The sequence below is a fragment of the Gekko japonicus genome, unplaced genomic scaffold, assembly GCF_001447785.1.
Source record: "Gekko japonicus isolate JY-2015 unplaced genomic scaffold, Gekko_japonicus_V1.1 scaffold560, whole genome shotgun sequence".
NCBI lineage: Eukaryota > Metazoa > Chordata > Lepidosauria > Squamata > Gekkonidae > Gekko > Gekko japonicus.
In genome coordinates, this window is record NW_015161967.1 from 634706 (window position 1) to 652513 (window position 17808).

The 17808-nt window shown below is 45.7% G+C and overlaps 1 protein-coding gene across 4 annotated transcripts in view; it reads left to right on the forward strand.

Moving 5' to 3' along the window:
* LOC107126123 (muscleblind-like protein 3) overlaps positions 1–17808 on the forward strand; it is a 111113-nt gene that overhangs the window by 70652 nt on the left and 22653 nt on the right. For all 4 annotated transcript variants that reach the window (XM_015429634.1, XM_015429631.1, XM_015429633.1 and 1 more), the window contains 2 exons: positions 8246–8446; positions 10163–10399. In XM_015429634.1, the coding sequence (XP_015285120.1) occupies positions 8246–8446; positions 10163–10399 (438 nt within the window). The remainder of the gene's footprint in view (positions 1–8245; positions 8447–10162; positions 10400–17808) is intronic.

A 17808-nucleotide genomic window follows, 5' to 3' on the forward strand; every position in this document is an offset into this window, starting at 1 on the left:
CTTGGGAGCCAGCTGGAACTCTATTCCTGTGCGTTCCTGCCCAAAAATAGCCCTGCCTGTGATGTATGAATGCCAGTGTGCAGCTTATCTGGATTTCTCCCCACTGGATGGGATTATAAATTAGGTTTTAACATTTTATTTATTTAACATGTTTATTGGACGCCTTTCTTCTTTAAGGAGCTCAAGGTGGCTTACAAACAGAGATAAAACACAGGATAAAATGCATTAAAAACATAACCAAACAGTGAAAATCACTACTCAAGACTGCTACTAAACTTAACCAAATGCAGTCCTAAATAAAACCGTCTTTAACTGCCTCCCAAGAAAAACAAGTGAGAGGGGCCAGGCACACCTCCCTGGGGAGGTTGTTCCATAATTGTGGGGCTACCACTGAAAAGGCCCTCTCTTGTGTACTCACAAAATTAGCTTCTTTGATTGATGGGACAGTTAGGAGGGCTTCTCCCTGTGATCTTGATTCCTGGGATCACAGGGGAGAAGACGGTCCTCCAGATAACTCGATCCCAAGCGTGCAAGGCTTTAAAGGTCAAAACTAGTACCTTGAATTGGGCTTAGAAATGAATCTGTAGCCAGTGGAATTGCTGTAATATTGGAGTCACATGCTTCCAATAACTGGCCCTGACCAGCAGTCTAGCCGTAGTGTTCTGCACTAGCTTCAGCCTCCAAACACTCTTCAAGGGGAATGCATACTAAGAATCACAGACTGTGGGGGGGAAACAGAGTTTGGTTGCACAAGATGCTTGCAACTGTACATTACGGAGAGTTAGGATTCTTTCCTCACTCTCTGTGCAAGAGGGGAGAAAGGAGGAACGAGGCAAGGAGATGACCCTGATAACAGGGTGGATTTGTGCACATTCAGGCTTAGTGTCTGCTTGATGTGACATCTGAACAGAACCAAAGACTTTGTGGTGTTTTCCTTACAGAGCAAGACAAAGAGCTGCAGGCACCAACTAGAACACAGCTAGGTTCATTAATCAGGCTGATTATGCTGTCCATTGATCTACATTTTTGAGTTATCAATACTTTAGGAAGGTATTACAGCTGGCATGTGAATGAGAAAACAGCTAGTTCCTTGTTCAGGAAGGTAGCTGCTGACCAGTCATTTCTGTTGCATTTTACAGATTCTTTGCTTATTTAGTTTCACATAGTTGTATCTGGCACTGTTTGCATTCCTGAAGGGGTATCCCATTCAAACAGTGGCCACTTTGTACATTAAGCTTTAATCATGAGAACATAAGAGCAGTCATATTGGATTAGGCCAATGGTCCATCTAGCCTAGCATCCTGTTTCACACAGTGACCAGTCAGATGCCCACACAAGGCCTACAAGCAGCTCACAGAAGCCAAAGTCTTTTTCTGTTGTTAACCCTTGTTGCTGAAATTCAAAAGGTTACTACCAAGTTAGTGGTTGTTGCCTTAAGATCCCAAACTGTGGTTTAATTTGTCAAGCTAAGCCTTGTCCCTCAGCATGTCCATGGAGAGACACCAGCTAAACTGCATGTCACCTTCCAAATGGAGTGCCTAGAGATGCAGAGAAACTCTTTAACTATGGTTTTTCTCAGTGCAAACATAACACAGAGCCACGATTAACACAAACTTTGCTTTGCAAGCCCACATCCTAGTTGGTAGCCAATCCTTGACTTTAAATGTTCAGATGTTACACTTAACCGTGGTTAAGAAAAACAAACCATGGCTATATGTCAGGTCTGCCTCAAGCCATTGGGATACCACTCAACCCCACCTTCAGGGAGACTGAATATTTGTAAGTAGTAAAAATATTAAAAGCATAAAACAGGAGCTGCCCCATGAGAAACCTGAGTTGTGGTTCAATCCCTGTGGGGCCCTAATGTGTAAAATTTGGAGTAAATCAAGTATTGTTCCTATTTTAAGAATACAGATGGATGAAACCATACTAGGCAGTGTTTATTAGGACAAAGGAAGGCATTTGGGCCTCTGGAGTAGCCTGACCAGATATCCTATGATGGTCCTTGAGGCACTGTGTCTAGCTGAATTTCAGGAGTCTTCTGAAACAGCAGCCTAAATCCCAAAATTACAGGTGTCGGGACTCCAATTACATTCCAGAACACCTGCATGATATTAGTTTTCTTTCTCCCTTTACTCTTCAGCATTTTTATCAGTGACTTGGATAAAACAGCAGTGAGAATCCTTATCAGATTTGTAGGCAACATAAAACCAGGAGGGGTAAACTAGAACTCACATGCACAAGTATAGGAAGAAGGTGGGGATACCTGGCTTTGCAGCAATTAGGACTGCCAAGTCTGGGCGGGGGGCGGGGAAACCCCTGCTTTGAAGGCCCGATTTCCGCCGCGGCAGAATCGGGCCCCGGGGGGAACTCCGCCCCCCAAGGCTGCGTCACCAGAGGTGATGCAGCCACGTTGCTCATGTTGGGGGCGTGGCCCAGATCGTTGGGGGGGAAACCATATGGTTTTCCCCCAGACGAGCTGGGCCACGCCCCCAACGTGAGTGACGTCGCAGGTCACTTCCGTCGACGTGCTGGCGGTGCATCCGGAGCCGGCTCCCGGAGCAGGAGAAGCCTTCCCCCGCCGGTGAGTTTGCCAGACTTGGCAACCCTAGCAGGAATACATGTGAAAACGCTCTCAGGATCACCTTGAAGCAGAACACAAGTTGACAGTGGGATGCAGCTGCCCAAAAAAAAGAGGAAAAAAGAAAGGCTTGAGTGGTTTTAAGGCTGCATTAAGAGGAACATAGAATCCAGGTCACAAAAAGGAATCATTCCTTTCTATGCCATGCTGGTCACCCTTCACCTGGAGTACTGGGTCCAGTTCTGGGCACTGCATTTAAGCAAGGGGTACACAAAGTGGAACGGGTTCGGGGTGGGGCACAATGAAGGTGGTCAGTGGCTTACAAGGAAGGGTGTCTGTTTAGTCTGGAGGGGAAAAGACAGAGGAGAGAGGACCATGTGTTTTCAAATACACGGAGGACTATCACATTGAAGAAGGCAAACACCTTGCTGCTGCAGAGGGCAAGACTAGATCTAATGGACTTTAGTTGCAGGAGAGTAGCTTGTGGCTGAACTTCCTAATGAAGACAGCAGTTCACCAATGGAGCCAGTTACCTTGGGGGGGGGGGTTTCCTCACTGGAGGTCTTGAAGCAGAGGCTGGGCAGCTCTCTGTTGGGGTTTTTCTAGCTTGGAATCGCAGCACCAAGCAGAGGGTTGAACTGGATAGCCTATAAGGCCCCTTGTAATTCTAGGGCTCTCTCGTGTTTCAAATTCCTCCTGAAGAAAAAAACTACGTTTTCCAAGAAGCCTTTGGCACAACCCCTTAGTCCCCCTTTCCTAGTAGAAGGAAGCCTAAACGAATGCATACTGTTCAGTCCCACCTACACTTCTCTCCCCACCCTTCCCTGTGCCGCATCTGGCAAATATTTTTGTGTGTGTGTGTGCGCGCGCGTGTGCACTCATGCCTAAAAGACATAGCGACCTCTGGTGATTCCTACTGGGGCAAGGAGGACGTTCAGAGAAGTGGCTTGATAGCCTGCCTCTGCCTCCTGGCCCTGGTATTCTTTGGAGGCCTTCTATCCAAATACTTGCCAGGGTCAGCCCTGCTTAGTTTCCGAGATCTGACAAGATGAAGGCTTGCCTGGGGTATCCAGGTCATGGCGCCCATATGGCAAATATTTGATTGTAAGCTCCTTGGGGCAGAGAGCTGCCTTTTTGTATGCTATAAAGTGCTGTGCATTTTAATGGCTATGTAAATAAGAAAGGAGAAGAGTCAGGCCTTCCATATCTGCAAGGAGACCTTTCTCTTCCTTCTCTTTATCTGAGACTCCTTGTTCTCAGATTCTAGACTGGACGTGCTCTCTGCCTGTCTCTAAACCACGATCTTGGTCTCATCGAATTTCTTGGTGAGTTAAAAGAGAAGCAAATCTGGGCTGTTTTATGTCAATACCTGGCAGTTGTCCAGGTTTCTTCCAACTGCTGCTCCACCTCAACAGCAGAAGTAAAAACAGCACTGGCAGCCACGCTGTTATCTTCACAAAGTGGAGAGCTCTACGTAACCCTAACCCTCCTCTTCAAGGGAGGAATGGCGATAAATGAAATAAAACTTGAAAAGAGGCTTTGATTGTAAAGAGAGAGGTGAGCACAGCCCACTGCCCCAGAAGCGCTTTCTGAGCCGCCTAGGAGAGGGAGGGGCTGGTGCTGGCCTCTGCGTTTGACTGGCATCCTGGAAACAGTGCAGCTGCGTCACCAGCATGGAGCGCATTCAGAAGCACAAATGAATTTTAATAGTTTGTACGAGCGAGTGCGTGCCTGGATATTTCTATGGCTGAGCACAAACAACAGCTTTCAGACTTTGATTTCGTCATAGCATGGGAATGCGCTTTTTTCTCCCCTTTGTTTTTTGTTTTTTTTTAAGCCTTGGCTCATGTCTCTTGTGTTTCCAAAGAGTTCACCATTACGCAGCTGTGAATCTTCTTGCTCGCAGTCATTATTGCACCGGGAATTGGAACCCAGCAATGCCAGTCTGTGAAATGGTGTACAGCAACCAGCTCTTAATTTCTAAACTGAAAGGTGTCGAGGTTCGGAGCTGCCTGCAAGTCATGTCCGCTTCCATGGAAACCTTTTGTCTGCTTGCAGATCTTGCTGTGGTTACTCATTGATGAAGGGAGAGGCATTCTGCACGTGTCCAGAGGCAAATGCTCCTCTGTTTGGGGTTTACATGTCTGAGAGCTGGGCCTAGGATGAGGGGAACGTGCTCTGGGCCTGCGCTTTAGAAGAAATTGAGCTATCCATGCTATTCTAAAAACAAACTGCAATCTTGTGCTTGGGAAATCCAAATTCTGTGCCAAGAAAAGCTGTGGATTCTTGATTTCTCTAAGAGGTTCAGCAAGGCATTGTGGGTGGCAGTAACTCTGAAGAGCGTGGGGGAAAGTAGGGAATGGTTCAACAACAACAACAACAACAAAAACTTATTCAAGAAACCAAAATATATCAGACATATTAAAAAGGGTGCCCACCTTTTCTTATCTCACTTCCCATTTCAGTAATCTTTGCTCATACAGGGCTTCTGCTCAATTCTCTTGGGGGAAATTGGTCCGAACTTGTTAGGGTGACAGTTTCTATTAGTGCAGTAACATGGAACAAAACTCATATAGCTCAAGTGCCTAGTGAAAAATCTGAGAACCCATAAGTGTGGAAACTTGGAGTGGTGACAGCTTGTGTCAGAGTCTGGCCTAACACAATTACCCATGACCGGGTTACAAGGGTCTTAAAATAGAATGAACAATGCAGTAGTGGCAGAAGTAGGACAGGTGCTAAGGTTGTGCTTTTTACAAAAGAAAGCAGCACAGTGTTTGGATCTCTCCAAGTTCACTGTGATTATGCTGGCCAGCGCCAGGCAGGAGGGAGGAAAGTAAAGACGAGTAATTCAGGTTTCACCACTGGTACTTTTGAGGTTGGAAGACTTCGAGGAGCAATCCCACTGAGTATTTTCCTTCCTTCATTTGTCTACATTTACACAGATCTGGCCACAGTTCCTTGCCTGTGCTATATGATTGGAGGCAAATAGATGATCAATGGGAGCTGGTAATGCTGGTCTGAAAACCTGATTCACAAGAGGGCCAGTTTTGCTCTGAATCTCAGAAGGGTTTGTCTGAGTTTGACATTCTGCCAGCTTATAAATCAGAAGGCACCTCTCAAATGCATTATTTTTAAAGGACACTTCAGATATTATATTCAGCCTAAAGGACTGGGCTCCGTCTCTTCTAGTAGTGGAAAAGGAAGGAAGGGTTCCCTTTTGATCATTCAAAGAGGCTATGCTGGGAATCATGAGACCTGCATGGACAAAAAGCCTCATGGGATTGGAGCTGCAGTAAGGAGGTGGAAAAAGCTGGCTGTATCCAACGCAAAAATTTTAAAGTGTATGCCTAAAAAAGATGTTAAGTGTCAAGTGCAACACATAGGTCCTGTATTGCACTAACCAGTGAGCTTGATTGGTTGTCACTCCTCATTAAGAGTATATCCAGATTTCACTCCGAGTAATGTGTGTGTTGCTCTTCGCACTTGCAATTGGAAAGCAACCTAGGGATTTAAATATCTTTAGCTATTGTTAATTGTGCTGCCGCGCGTTTGGCAAATCCTAACCCTTGACTTTTTGCCGCAGTGGGGCACTGATGAGCTCTTGGCATCTGTGCCAAGTTTCTTTACACACACTGGTTCACAACACAAAAATGAAAATATCATAAAATGGTGGGGAACTGTGTTTTTAAAAAAAATCCAAATCCAATAAAAGCAATAATGAAAAACCATGGCATGGAAGCTTTTAAAAAGGAGCAGAGGTTAAAAAATTAAAATTGGCAGACAGGCAGAAAATTGACAATAGAATATACAGAACAAAACAGCTTTTGGGGATTTTCTAAAAATCCACACCAAATGCTTTCTGGAATAAAAACTTCTTTACAAGTTACTGGAAGAGCTGACCTGATGGACCTTTGGGGGCAGCGAATTCCAGAGTTGTGGGGCTGTGGCTGAAACAGCCCTATCCTCAGCCCTGGATTAACTGTGAAGCAAAATAAGCAGGGGCTTAGGGCACCAAGGGAGGGGGGGCACTTAGAGCTTCCAGGGGTGGATCCAGGAGAGGGAGGGCTTTGGGGAGGGGAGGGGCCTCAGCATGGTCCAATGCCAATAGAGTCCACCCTTCAAAACAGCCATTTTCTCCAGGGGAGCTGATCTCTGTCAGCTGGATATCAGTTCTAAAAGCAGGAGATCTCCAGGCCCCACCTGGAGGCTGGCAACCCTAGGGGCACCACAGAGGGGGGTTGCTTATATTGCTTACTGCTATTTTGTGTTAAATAATTTTTTTAAAAAAATAAAATTTTATATTTAATATAATTGTGGGTTCTGGCCTGAAAGAAAACTGAATTTTTAAGCCCTTATTTCACTTTCAGCACTTATTGAGTTTCAGTGTCTTGTCAGTTAAGCAATGGAAGGGCTGAGGGGCACCATTGTTGGGCTGCGCTTAGGGCATCAGTTGGCTTTAATGTGGCCCTGCCTATCCTGTGTCGGCTACTAGGCATGTTTCAGGGTATGGACACGTTTGTGTGTAGTGGCCTGTTCTGCAGCATTATTATTGGTCAGGGAGAAGAAGGGGACAAGATACAGCTTAGGAAAAGGCTTAGTATTCTGTTGTACCACTCATGGAAGAACAGAGGCCTAGCTTTTATACTGCTAGAAAGATTCATGCAAGGTATCTTAGGGGGTGGCCTGTAAAGGTAACCTGGCAGGCAGCAAAGTCCCAGTGAGCCAGGCAGCTGAACCTTCTAAAGAGCCCAACATACAGTTCTGGTGTGTAGGGTTGCCAACCCCCAGGTCCAAGCAGGAGTTCCCCCGATTTTGGGGGCTTCTCCTTGCATGGACCAGCTGGCTGGTGGGGGAAACCCTGACCCTAAACAGGGACGTTGCCGCATGACATCTTCGATGCTGTGACATCACCTGGAAGTGACATCATCGCATTGGGGACGCTCTGGTTTTTGGGCAAAACTCTATGGTTTGAAGGCAAATTTACCATAGAATTTCACCCAAAAACTAGAGCTCTGTCCCCAGCATTGCCAACACGATGATGTCACATCCAAGTGACATCTTTGCATCACGTGACATCCCCTCCCTCCAGATCTGTCCCCAGCGTCGCCAACACGATGATGTCACATCCATGTGACATCATTGCATCACGTGACATCCCCTCCCTCCAGAACGCTCCCCCAATCCCCCTGCCAGATTGACGACCCAGCAACCCTACTTCCAGTCCTTGCTGTTTTCCTGAGGGCATGTAGCACCACAAGGAGCCATGTGCTCTCTTCTCTTATCCCTGAGAACCCGTCCTCAGCTCATCCCAACTCATCTCAAGTCCAGAATTGGCTGGGTCCTTCCATTTTTGTTGCTTGAAGGGTTGATTGATTGGGGGAGGGGGGTTTCTCCTAATAGCCCGAGGAGCCCCCTTAATTGTGCCATTAAACCGGTAATGATCAGGGACATTCTTTGTCCTTACTGATAAAGATGCTGTGTGCTTGAAATGCAATGCACCCGGTATGTGGGAATCAATAAAGAGGGAGGAGAGGAGCACGAGCCAATGACAGGAAATTAATAGACTGAGGAGTGGAGTTCTCCTCGCAGATAATTGTTTCCAAAGACTGGCACACGTTGAGGCCACCCACCTTGACTGTTTCGTTTGCTTTCCTTTGCTTACAGACTACGTTTCCTGTGACTCCTTCGCTCGCAACTAGCCCCACCATGGCTTTCAGCCCTTACTTAAGTCATGTTTCTCCTGGAATGGGCTTAGTTCCTGCAGAGCTGTTACCAAATACGCCTGTCCTGGTATCTGGGAACCCAACCGTTTCGGTACCGGGAGGCTCTGCTGGGCAGAAATTGATGAGGACAGATAAACTGGAGGTATTTGCATTGTCTAACCCTTACTGCCATATTTAAGTGGGAGCCATTTGGTCTGAAATGTTCTATGATAACAATATAATGTTTTGGGGCATCCTGGTTCAGAGGCAAGGAAGCTTTTAAGGCCAGTTTTATTGATGTTGGAGTAAGCATTATCCTTTTTATAAGTTAGATCAATGTTTGTTCAAAATTGCTTTGCAGCTTCCATTGTGCATGAGTTGAAGTCTACTGTGAATAATGCAGTAACTGGCTACCAGGATGAGTCAGAAAAAGCCCTTGAGAGTATTGTTAATAGAGCAGAACTGCCATTACTTGACCCAAATCCCTAGGACCTCCTTTTTAAAATTATTTTGTAGGGGTTCTTGTTGGCTTTTTTAAAAAACCAGGGAAATTCAAGAGTTAGTTGGTTCAAGACAGTCATTTTGAATCAACAGGCCTTGTTTACATGGGCTGGGGAGTCCCAACTCTATTTCCCTGGCCACACCTCCTTGCAAAGATCACAGAATTATTGTACTGGATTCCAGGCAGTTCTGTACAGCAGAGAAAATGGCTGAATGCTCTTCTAAGCGCTTGTTAGTCTCGAGAGGCAATGAGGCCAGTGAGGAAGCCCTGGTTATTTGGGGCAGCTCCGTCTCAGGTGGAAGCTTGCTTCAGCTTCTGTTGAGTGAAGGAAGTTTAAAAGTTTTATATAGGCAATTGTTCTCCTAAACAGGATCACTAGTTTCGCATCCAAGCTGATTATCCGACCTGAAATCAGAAAATGCAGAGATTTTTTCCCCCCTGAGTTCACAAGGAGGAGGTAGCCAACTTAAAATCCATCCAAACTCTGAAAGGTTTTTTTTAAAATAAACCCACCAGCACCACGTCTCCAATATCCACAGGGCCAATTTTTATCTTACGTGTGTGTGTTTGTTTTAATTGGGGGTCCCTCTTAGTGACTGGGGCCTAAATGACCGGATTAATTAACAAAGTCACATTTGGGTTGAGAGGAATTAAAAATTATTTTTAAAAATCCACATACAAGCCTTCAGTAGAGCTAAAATGGGTGTTCTAAAATGTGGAAGTTGTTCTGTATTGGGGAGAGGGAGGACTCCTTTTCATCAGAACACTGTATTTTGGCTGAACATTTTGACCGTGGTGAGAGTTTATATCAACACTGACTAAAAACATGGCCAGAAGTTGCCAGACTCTGGAAGAGGAAAGAGCCCATATATCTGAACTACTAGTATGGCAGGAATCCTGGCTTTGGATCCTAGGCCTGGTTTCGACTCATTTGTCCTTCATTGGGTGCTAAATAGAAGGTGGTCCTTTTGCTGCAGCACCTGTTCCTCCTACACTAGGTGCATTGCTGTTCATTGAAAGATACTGGTCTTGAGTAAGAAGAAGTGCCCAGTGCCCAGGAAATGTGGGCTCTGCAGCAGAGGAGTGCCTCAGTCGGCAAAAGAAACATGAGTGAAAACAGGGAATAGGATGCGAGCACCTGTTTCGACAGAAAGAGAGCAATAGAGAGCTTCCTCCTGCTCCCTTTAAAAAACGGATCTGGGATAGAGGCATGGTGAAATGGGAGGTGGGGCTTGGTTAAGTCTAGTGGATTGACTGTCCTCCTGTCTTCTCCTGACTTGGTTTTATGTGGTCCCTTGTCAGTCACTGTTGAAGAATGAAAAGGGGAGTGTGATTGCTAATTCCCCCTCCCCTTGAATCATGTGGCTTTCTTTTAAGGTTTGCCGAGAGTTTCAGCGTGGAAATTGCACACGTGGTGAGAACGACTGCCGTTATGCTCACCCGATAGATATTGCCATGATAGACACAAATGAGAACACTGTTACAGTTTGCATGGATTACATCAAAGGGCGATGCTCTAGGGAGAAATGCAAGTACTTTCATCCCCCTGCACACCTGCAAGCCAAAATCAAGGCAGCTCAACACCAGGTGAATCAAACTGCTGCAGCCACAATGGTAAGCGGATGACCTCCATCGAAATGCATTGCTCAGTTTTGTGTGTTTGGTCTGCAGAGCAAAAGAGGGGTGTAAGTGAAGGTCTGTTGTCCTGTTTTGAAGAGCCTTAGATTGCCACGTACACCGCCATTTATAAACAGGCTTTGTGGGGGAGAAGTAGGCTAGGCTAGAGCTGAACTGGAACAGCTTTGAAAGCAAAAGCTTATTTGGAGACAAGTTTGGAGTGCAGGAAAGTAACATATGTCAAGATTAGACTGAGACCATAGCCTTTACTGTGTATTATGAATATTATTCTCTGCACCACTGAGCTGGGAGAGGGGGAAAAACAGGTTTACGGTATAATACATTTCTGCCTGTTATAGTTTTATCCCACTCTTCCTCTACTGAATTCAGTGGTGAACATGATTGCCTACCCCCTATTTTTTCCTCACAACATCCCTGCGGGGTAGATTAGGCTGACTGGCCCAGGGTCAGTTTTAGGCTGAGTAGGAATTTGAATCTGCATCTCCCAGGTTCTAGTCCAGCAATGTAATCACAGCTCCACACTGGCTTTCTAATTGCTGAGTCATCACAGGCAAAGTCCTGAGCTTTTGAACTGGGGCGTAGGAGGGGATTTCCAACGTTCACCTCTACAAGATTGTTCTTCCAGGATCCTTCATTAGGAATCACACTTTCTAGCCTAGCAAGAACTTCATAAAGTAAAACCTAAATAGTTATCCCTCAGACATAAAGCCATGTTGATTAGACGCTCCCCCCCCCCACACACACACAAATAAACTGAACCAGCATCCATTCCAATAGATTCAATGTTGACTGGAAAGATGCTTCTTGACGAATCAATTTGTTTGGCAATAGTCATATCTGCACTTCCCTCCTTTATCATTACCATGGGAATCAAGAAGCATGTCATAATGAGGGTTCTTGCATTTAAAAAGATCACTCCTTAATGACTGACACTCAAGTCTAAGCACTCTTGCTCGAAAGGACCCTTTGGAAATATCTGCTCCTGCGTTCTTTTGTTAATCAGTCCTAATCCCTGACATCTTAACTGCAACATTGGCGCCCCAGATCATCTTTAATTCATGCTGTCCCTTTCCGGTGTAAACCTAACTCACCTTACTGGTGTGCCGTTAACCAGCCTGCTTAAAATATTTATTGATCGCTCGATGCCAAGGTCTTGCCACCCAAATAGCCTCTGCATTATTCATTAACTTTGTCAAGGTTTCATGCTTTGATTGTGCCTCCTGAGCTTTTGGGGCAGCCTTGTAGATTCATCTATCAGATTTCGCCACCCTGACATGAAATGAACCTAGTCTTGCTGGGCAGCACAGTTATAGCTTCAGAAGGGGGGGTGTTCTCTTCCGGGTTATAGAATGTTGCCAGATTGTCTGCCCGGGAGAGTTTGCTTACCACAGATATCAAGAGAGTAGCTAGTTATAAAACAGGCTTTGGGGCATACTTAAACATTGAAAAGGACCATTCATATTCAAGATTCATGTGTGCCATCAGTCACACTGAGACATCTGGGAAAGTGGGTGTGGTCCAAAATGTAGATGAAGTTGTCCTTGTTACCCAAACTATATTCCTGATAAGATGTGAACAGGAAAAGAAACTCTTGACTTTAAACAGATGCTCAGTGCCCCAGCTTGTTTGGACAAGTCACACCCTTTACTTTGCTCACCTTCCACGGAATCATGAGGAAGCAGCTCCACGTGGACAGAAGGAAAGGGATGGCACGGTTGTTTTCCAGACTGCAGCTTCTGCCTGCTTCTCATGGGTGTGTAAAGTGCCATCAAGTTGTAGCCAATTTAAGGCAACCCCAGCAAGGGGCTTTCAAGGCAGTTGAGAGACACAGGTGGTTTGCCATTGCCTTCCTCTGCAGTCTTCCTTGGTAGTCTCCCTTCCAAGTACCGACCCCGTTGAGCTTTCGAGATCGAACAAGATCAGGCTGTACAATGCAGCTTTCCCTTCCCCCGATTCTCAAGAGGCTTCACCAATGACTTTCTAAACTGGGGGAGGGAAGGGCAGAATGAGGACCCACATTAGTCGGGTACATGAGTGCAGGAAGCCTGTATAGGCAGATGTAGTCTCGGATAACTGCACAGCAATGAAGGCACTGAGTGAGTGATGCCCTGATCTGTAGCCCAGCGGGTGATTCAGTCCGGCTTATAAGTGTTAGTTCCAACCAGGCAGCCCACTAACAAGACCTCCCTTTATCAGTGCTGAAATCGTACCTTGCTTTTCAGTGGGTAATCACTATGTCTGGCTGCTCTCCAGACCCACAGACTTCAAAATTCTGGGAAGTGGTTCAGGCAGCTCACGTGCCTGGCCAGGAGCCAAATTAGCTCCATTTCACGAGAAATGTTTGCACAACTTTGCAAGGCAAAAAAATGGGGGCGTCATCGCAAGAAGTAGTAACACGGAAAGCTGCTGTCATGCAGTTGGAGAACTAGACACTGCTTCGTCGAGGATGATTAAGAAGTGGTAGCCAAGGATTTGGATGTGTGTGTATGTTCACGCAGGAGGAAGGATCTGTGCCATTAGTCAAATTTAGATCATGAAACCTCAGTGCATACTGAATGCCATGTGCTCCTGACTGTGCCAGAAAGCAGTGGGGGAGGGGTGGGCTGGCAGGAGTGGAAGCCTGACTCTCCACCATGGACAGGCCCTTTGGTACCTCTCTGGCACTCACAAGCTCCCAGTGTGTGTTGCATGTGTGACATATCTGCTGCAACATGAGGAAGGAATTAACCCTTTCCCACTCGCACCATTTTCCCAACCTCAGACAACCCCTTATGTTCTCGGGGGTGGGGGGGCAGGATTTGAGGTTCAGAAAATGAAAGGTGGGTCCAAATCAGGGCTTCTGTTTGCTTTTAGGCTTTGGGGTTGGCATCAGTGTAAAAGTGTGGTGCTGCAATTCCAAGCTGTGCATATCCAGTTGCCAAGGGATGTCAGATTCTACCACTGGAAGGCACTTTATACAAATTGAATGTATTTGCTTAGTTCCACACAATTTTATTCTACTTTTGTGATTTAGGTTTTGAAATAATGTAGAGTTATTGTGGGTGGGCACAAATCTTTCCATATTTTTTCCTGCAGCCATGAGGACTAGGAACACCTCTTTTTAAAAAGAAGGAAAGGAAAGGAAAGGAAAAAACCTTTGCAGCAACCGTTTAATATACCAGAATGCACAAAGGCTTGATCGTGTTCTCTACATTCTTTGTTCAAAATTTATTCCATGTTCTCTGTGCTTGTTGCAAAACAACCCTACAGTGTCTGATGCCGCAAAGGTCTCTGTAGCTCTGGTGCCTTTTACAAACGCCCTGCGGTGGTACAGCTTTTTCCCCGTAAAGTGTAGCAAAGCAAAGGAGCCACCCAGAGCAACTGTCTGGTTAATGGTAGCAAAGCCCCTGTGTTGTGCATGTGTAGTCTGTTTTAATATATATTGTATAATGCATTCATTTTATTTTTTTCTCTTCACCTACTCCACAATGTCGCTCTCCTTTTTTGATGCACCTCTGCTTGCTGTTTTCTGTTGTTGTGCTTGAAAACCCCCCCTTGGCTCATTACCATCATGTGCTCGCTGCCTGCTAATTAAGACTCAGCCAGCTGTCCGATCACTGAAGCGACCCCTCGAGGCAACCTTTGACCTGGTACTTGGACCTCTCACCTTCTTGCTTTGCATGTAACCATCTTTTAGACTGCATGGAATACATTTTTTTTTCTCTCATCTGTTCTATTTTGTGCTTTACCTATGGAGACTGCCCATCTAGAGCGGACTTGTCGCCCCCTTCTTTCTAGCACGATGCACATCTCCCCTCCCCCTCCAAAACAAGGTGTAATCTGCCATTTTAATTGAAACTGCTTTTTGATACAGCAAAATCCTCCCCTCCAAAAAAGACCAGATGCATCTTTGAAGCAATGTAATTATCACACTGTTTTTTTAATCACTCTGTTTTCCAACAGTGGCAGCTGTGGCATTTTTATAACACGAAGCACAGCAGGGTCTGTTTCACACCTTTGGTCTGAAACACAGCAGAAGCCTTCAAGGAGTTTCACTGGCACAAAAACAACAAGCCTACCCAGACCACCTTTTTGCCTAATTTTGAAGGTGTTTAGGGTTGTCTGGCAAGGCTGGGCCTCAGTGCCTATGTCTTATGCAGTGGGCATCTATCAACCGGCAGTGGCGCTCCAAGCTATCAGGCAGAGAGAAGGAGAGAAGTCTTCTATGGCAGTTGCTACCTGAGGACTGAGTTCCACAAGACAGACAGGGTAGGAACCCTGGACCCAGCCTGTGAATGTCATCATAGCTGTACATTACTTGTATGTTCTTCTGTCTTCCCCCAGTACACTGTTCCATTCTGGATCAGAACCATGTTGTGGTGCAGAGGGAACTTCAGCTTTCCCCCTTCCCTGCACTGTTGTTCTGCGCAGAAATGGTGTGTTTGGGGGGAGGGGAGTTATTTAACCCATTGGGGAAGACTATGTGGTCTTCCTCAGTGAGCCAAACAGTTCCTTTCCCAAATGTTTTCTGTTTGAGATAACTACATGGGCAGAGGTGGATTGGAGCTCCTTCTGTACTGTGCTGCAGGTCTGATCAAGAGTGGGAATAATACATGGGGGAAGAGAGAACATACAAGTGATGTGGGACTGTGATGGAGTTTACAAGTTGAGTCTGGACCAAGTCCCCAGTGTCTCATACCCTGTGAATTCTGTCCCGTGGAAATTGACCCTGAGGTCTTTTAACTGAAGTCACCAGGATGAACTTTGGACCAACTCCAGTGCAAAGCGGGCGCACAGCCATTGATCTTTGGGCCCTTCCCTTCCTGTATTCCCAGCTGTGTGCTGCAGAGCCCAGCTAGTAGTGTAGGGAGGTACTACCTACATGCTCCTCCCATAGACTGATACATCCTATCAATTATTGCCAGGTTTCAAACAACACATTTTCCCTCAGGCGATCTTTTCAGAGCAGTGTCAGGCTAAAAGTACCTCTTGTTCTGTGTTTGGTGGCTACAGAAGTGACCCTAGAGTAGGCTGCTGTAAATAAGTTATAGATACTGAGGCCTACCTAGGACTTTCAGAGACAGAGTTGAAAATGCAAACTGTGCAGCAAGTAAGAAGAGTCTAAAACTGAAAGTTAAGTGGTGATAGGAGGGGAAATGTCTCTTTCGCAGTAACAGATCTGATGGGCTGTCAGTCTAGTTGTTGAAAGAGAAAAGAAACAGCAGAGGAGCCAATGCAAGAGGCCTGCTGCACTCAGTCTTCTGTATCATAAGCATTATTGATGGTCCCATGCAGAACAGCAAAACCCATACGTTTCTGCAAATTAGGGAGAGAGAGTTCCTCCCCCCCTTGGTATGCATAAAAATATATTTCTGTAAATGTAAACACAAAATTGGCATGAGTCATCCCTGAGCATGCTCTGAGAGTTGCAAAATGTTGAATGTAGTTAAGCATTTTTTTTTAAGGACAACAGAGGAGCAAGGGGTACTTGGCCTTCTCAAGTTTCTACATACTTAAGAGTGTGAGGAGATGAGGGATAAGACATATTTTAAATAAATACATTTACATAAATATTAGAGGGATGTGGACATGAATGTGTATAGGTAGATATTGATTGCTAAGTTTAATTCAACATCAAAAAACAGTGTGCTGAGGACCAATTGTGATTGTTGCCCCCCGCCCCCCCGCCACACAGTTCCACATCAATTAAAGGAGGAGGAAAACCGGGGGAGGGGGGAGGTGTCTGTTCAAGCCCCTAAGACATTATAGTATAGAGGGGAGGAAATCAGTCTTTCTGGGCTCCCAACTTGTGAAATATACTAATGTGAACATTAGTAATTTTGCAGTGCCAGAGGATTGCTTCTGAGGCTGTAGGTGATTGTAATCTGAGGCTGCTAGTGTAATCAAAGGAGAACGTCCTCCCCAGGTGCCAGCACAACCATTCCACTTGTCTAGCTGCTGGTCTTAGTTTCACCCAACTTCAGGTAATTCGGGAATAATTTGGTTGTGCTCAACCCTTCTCCTTGTTTTGACAAGAACGGCCACTTATAAGGTCTTTGGTCCTCTTTGTGCCATCCTACTGACCCTGCAGAAATAATTCAAGAAATCCAGTGCTATATTCAACGCCAGTGACTAGTCCTCCTTTAAGCTAGATGGGCTTTTGCCATGGTGGAGGCAGCTGGATTATGTCACACGAGCAACCTGTTTCTCTGGGAGCCAGTTTGGATTGCCAGTTGCACCAGTTTGGGACAGGCAGGTGCACAGCCCCGAGGAATAAAAAGTTGTCCTGAGTGATTTGCCCTGCCTGCTCGCTTGGAGGCTTGTTCTAGTTACCCCAGGTAGTTCACAAGACTGACATAAAAGTAGTCCAGTCAACTAGCTAAATCGATCCTGCACGTTCAGCTGGTCTCTGTGCTGCATCTGTGTCAATTGAAGTAGTTGGCAATAAATACATCATGTCCTTTTGATGTTGTTGTTGTTGCCAGCTGGTTATTTTAAAACCCAAATCCAACCTTGCACATCCAGCCCAGCCCTCTGGGGCTGACACTGTGCTAGGAAGTATCAGGCGTAACAATACTCTGATGAGCAGTCTCCTGTGGCATTTTAAAACTGAAGTGAAACCTGTTTCTTCGAAACCTGTCAGAAAGTTTGAGGTGACACTCCTACTGTGCATTCCCATTAGCAACATCTTGCATAAAACTATTGTCTCTGTGTGTGGGTCCTTAGGAACATTTCATGCCTCCCTGGAAAGGTAACCAGCATTAGAGGAGAAAAATTTCTGCTGGTTGCCCCCCTTACCTCTTTCTTTAGAAGAAATAGAACCATATATTTTGTAGCCAGCCTTTTCTTAGTTTATATACGCTAGAGGAGCAAAAAGAGACATATCATTTCATATATGTGTAAAGCAGAGGCTCCCAAACTGGTTTGTGTCGAGACTCCCCAAATTAGGAATGAATTTACTGCTCCAGCCTAGTCAAGGGTAACTAAAGGCTGGTCCACACATGCAGGAGAACACGGTGATAGAACATGCTGCACCACGGTAGACTGCAGGGGGAGTGTCAGATTTTATAGTGCATCCCTGTGTTAAAGGCTCCCTGTAGATAGAAAACCAGCAAAGCAGACAAAAAGGAGGAGTAGACCCTGTTCTTCCCGCTTTGCTAGTTTTCTGTTTTCAGGGAGGACGCAAAGCTTGGATCTAACAGCTGCCACCCTAAAGTGGTGCAGTCTGTTCGGCCACCTCAGGGCTCTGCTGTCAGTCTCTTGCAAGTATGAACCAGGTCTTAGATCTGCATAATACAGCACACTTATGGGGACAGCTCTTACCAACAAGGCAAACCCCTAGGACAGCATAATGCAGTGCTGCCCTCCTATACTCCCCACCATGCTAGACGTATTACAGAAATCTA